Genomic DNA, 543 nt, shown 5'->3' with positions numbered 1-543 from the left:
CTGAGCTGAAGGAGAGACGAGTAAGACACTCCTGTCATGTTTACCTAGTCTGGATTAGTCCATTGACCCCTGAGCTGAAGGAGAGACAGACTAGACCCCCTGCTACATGTACTGTATGAATGGCGGTGAATCCTTAAGCCTAACTGGACGGCAACCTTACCTACACTACTGGTCAAAGGTTCGGGGTCACTTAGAAATTTCCACTTCACTCCATTATAGACAGAACACCAGCTGATCTGTGTGGGGGGGCTGATCTTTAATGCAATATTCATCCAGTGTTTAAAAGGCTGATTCTGTTTACTGATGTGATATCATTTTTAAAAAAAACTGAGGAAACATTGGAGTCATTGCTTTTGCAGTTATGTCAGCACATAATGTAATCTACAATCTGCTGCCCTGGTAAATATAACAATGCAACTGATCTCAGCTGCTATTCTGTCTATAATGGAGTGCGATGGAAATTTCTAAGAGACCCCGAACTAGTGTACAGTGGGGCTCGAAGGTTTGGGCACCCTAGGTCCATCCATCTTCATCCTCTTATCC

At 43.8% G+C, this 543-nt stretch overlaps 1 protein-coding gene across 1 annotated transcript in view; it reads left to right on the top strand.

Moving 5' to 3' along the window:
• Positions 1 to 543, top strand: part of nup133 (nucleoporin 133) — a gene marked incomplete in the record, with an annotated part of 100,913 nt that overhangs the window by 96,553 nt on the left and 3,817 nt on the right. Inside the window, 1 exon segment of the mRNA XM_032516326.1 lies at positions 10 to 20. Coding sequence (XP_032372217.1) covers positions 10 to 20 — 11 coding nt within the window.

This window comes from Etheostoma spectabile, chromosome 5 (assembly GCF_008692095.1).
Source record: "Etheostoma spectabile isolate EspeVRDwgs_2016 chromosome 5, UIUC_Espe_1.0, whole genome shotgun sequence".
Taxonomy (NCBI): domain Eukaryota; kingdom Metazoa; phylum Chordata; class Actinopteri; order Perciformes; family Percidae; genus Etheostoma; species Etheostoma spectabile.
The sequence above is the reverse complement of the archived record's forward strand: the minus strand, read 5'-3'. Positions and strand labels throughout refer to the sequence as shown.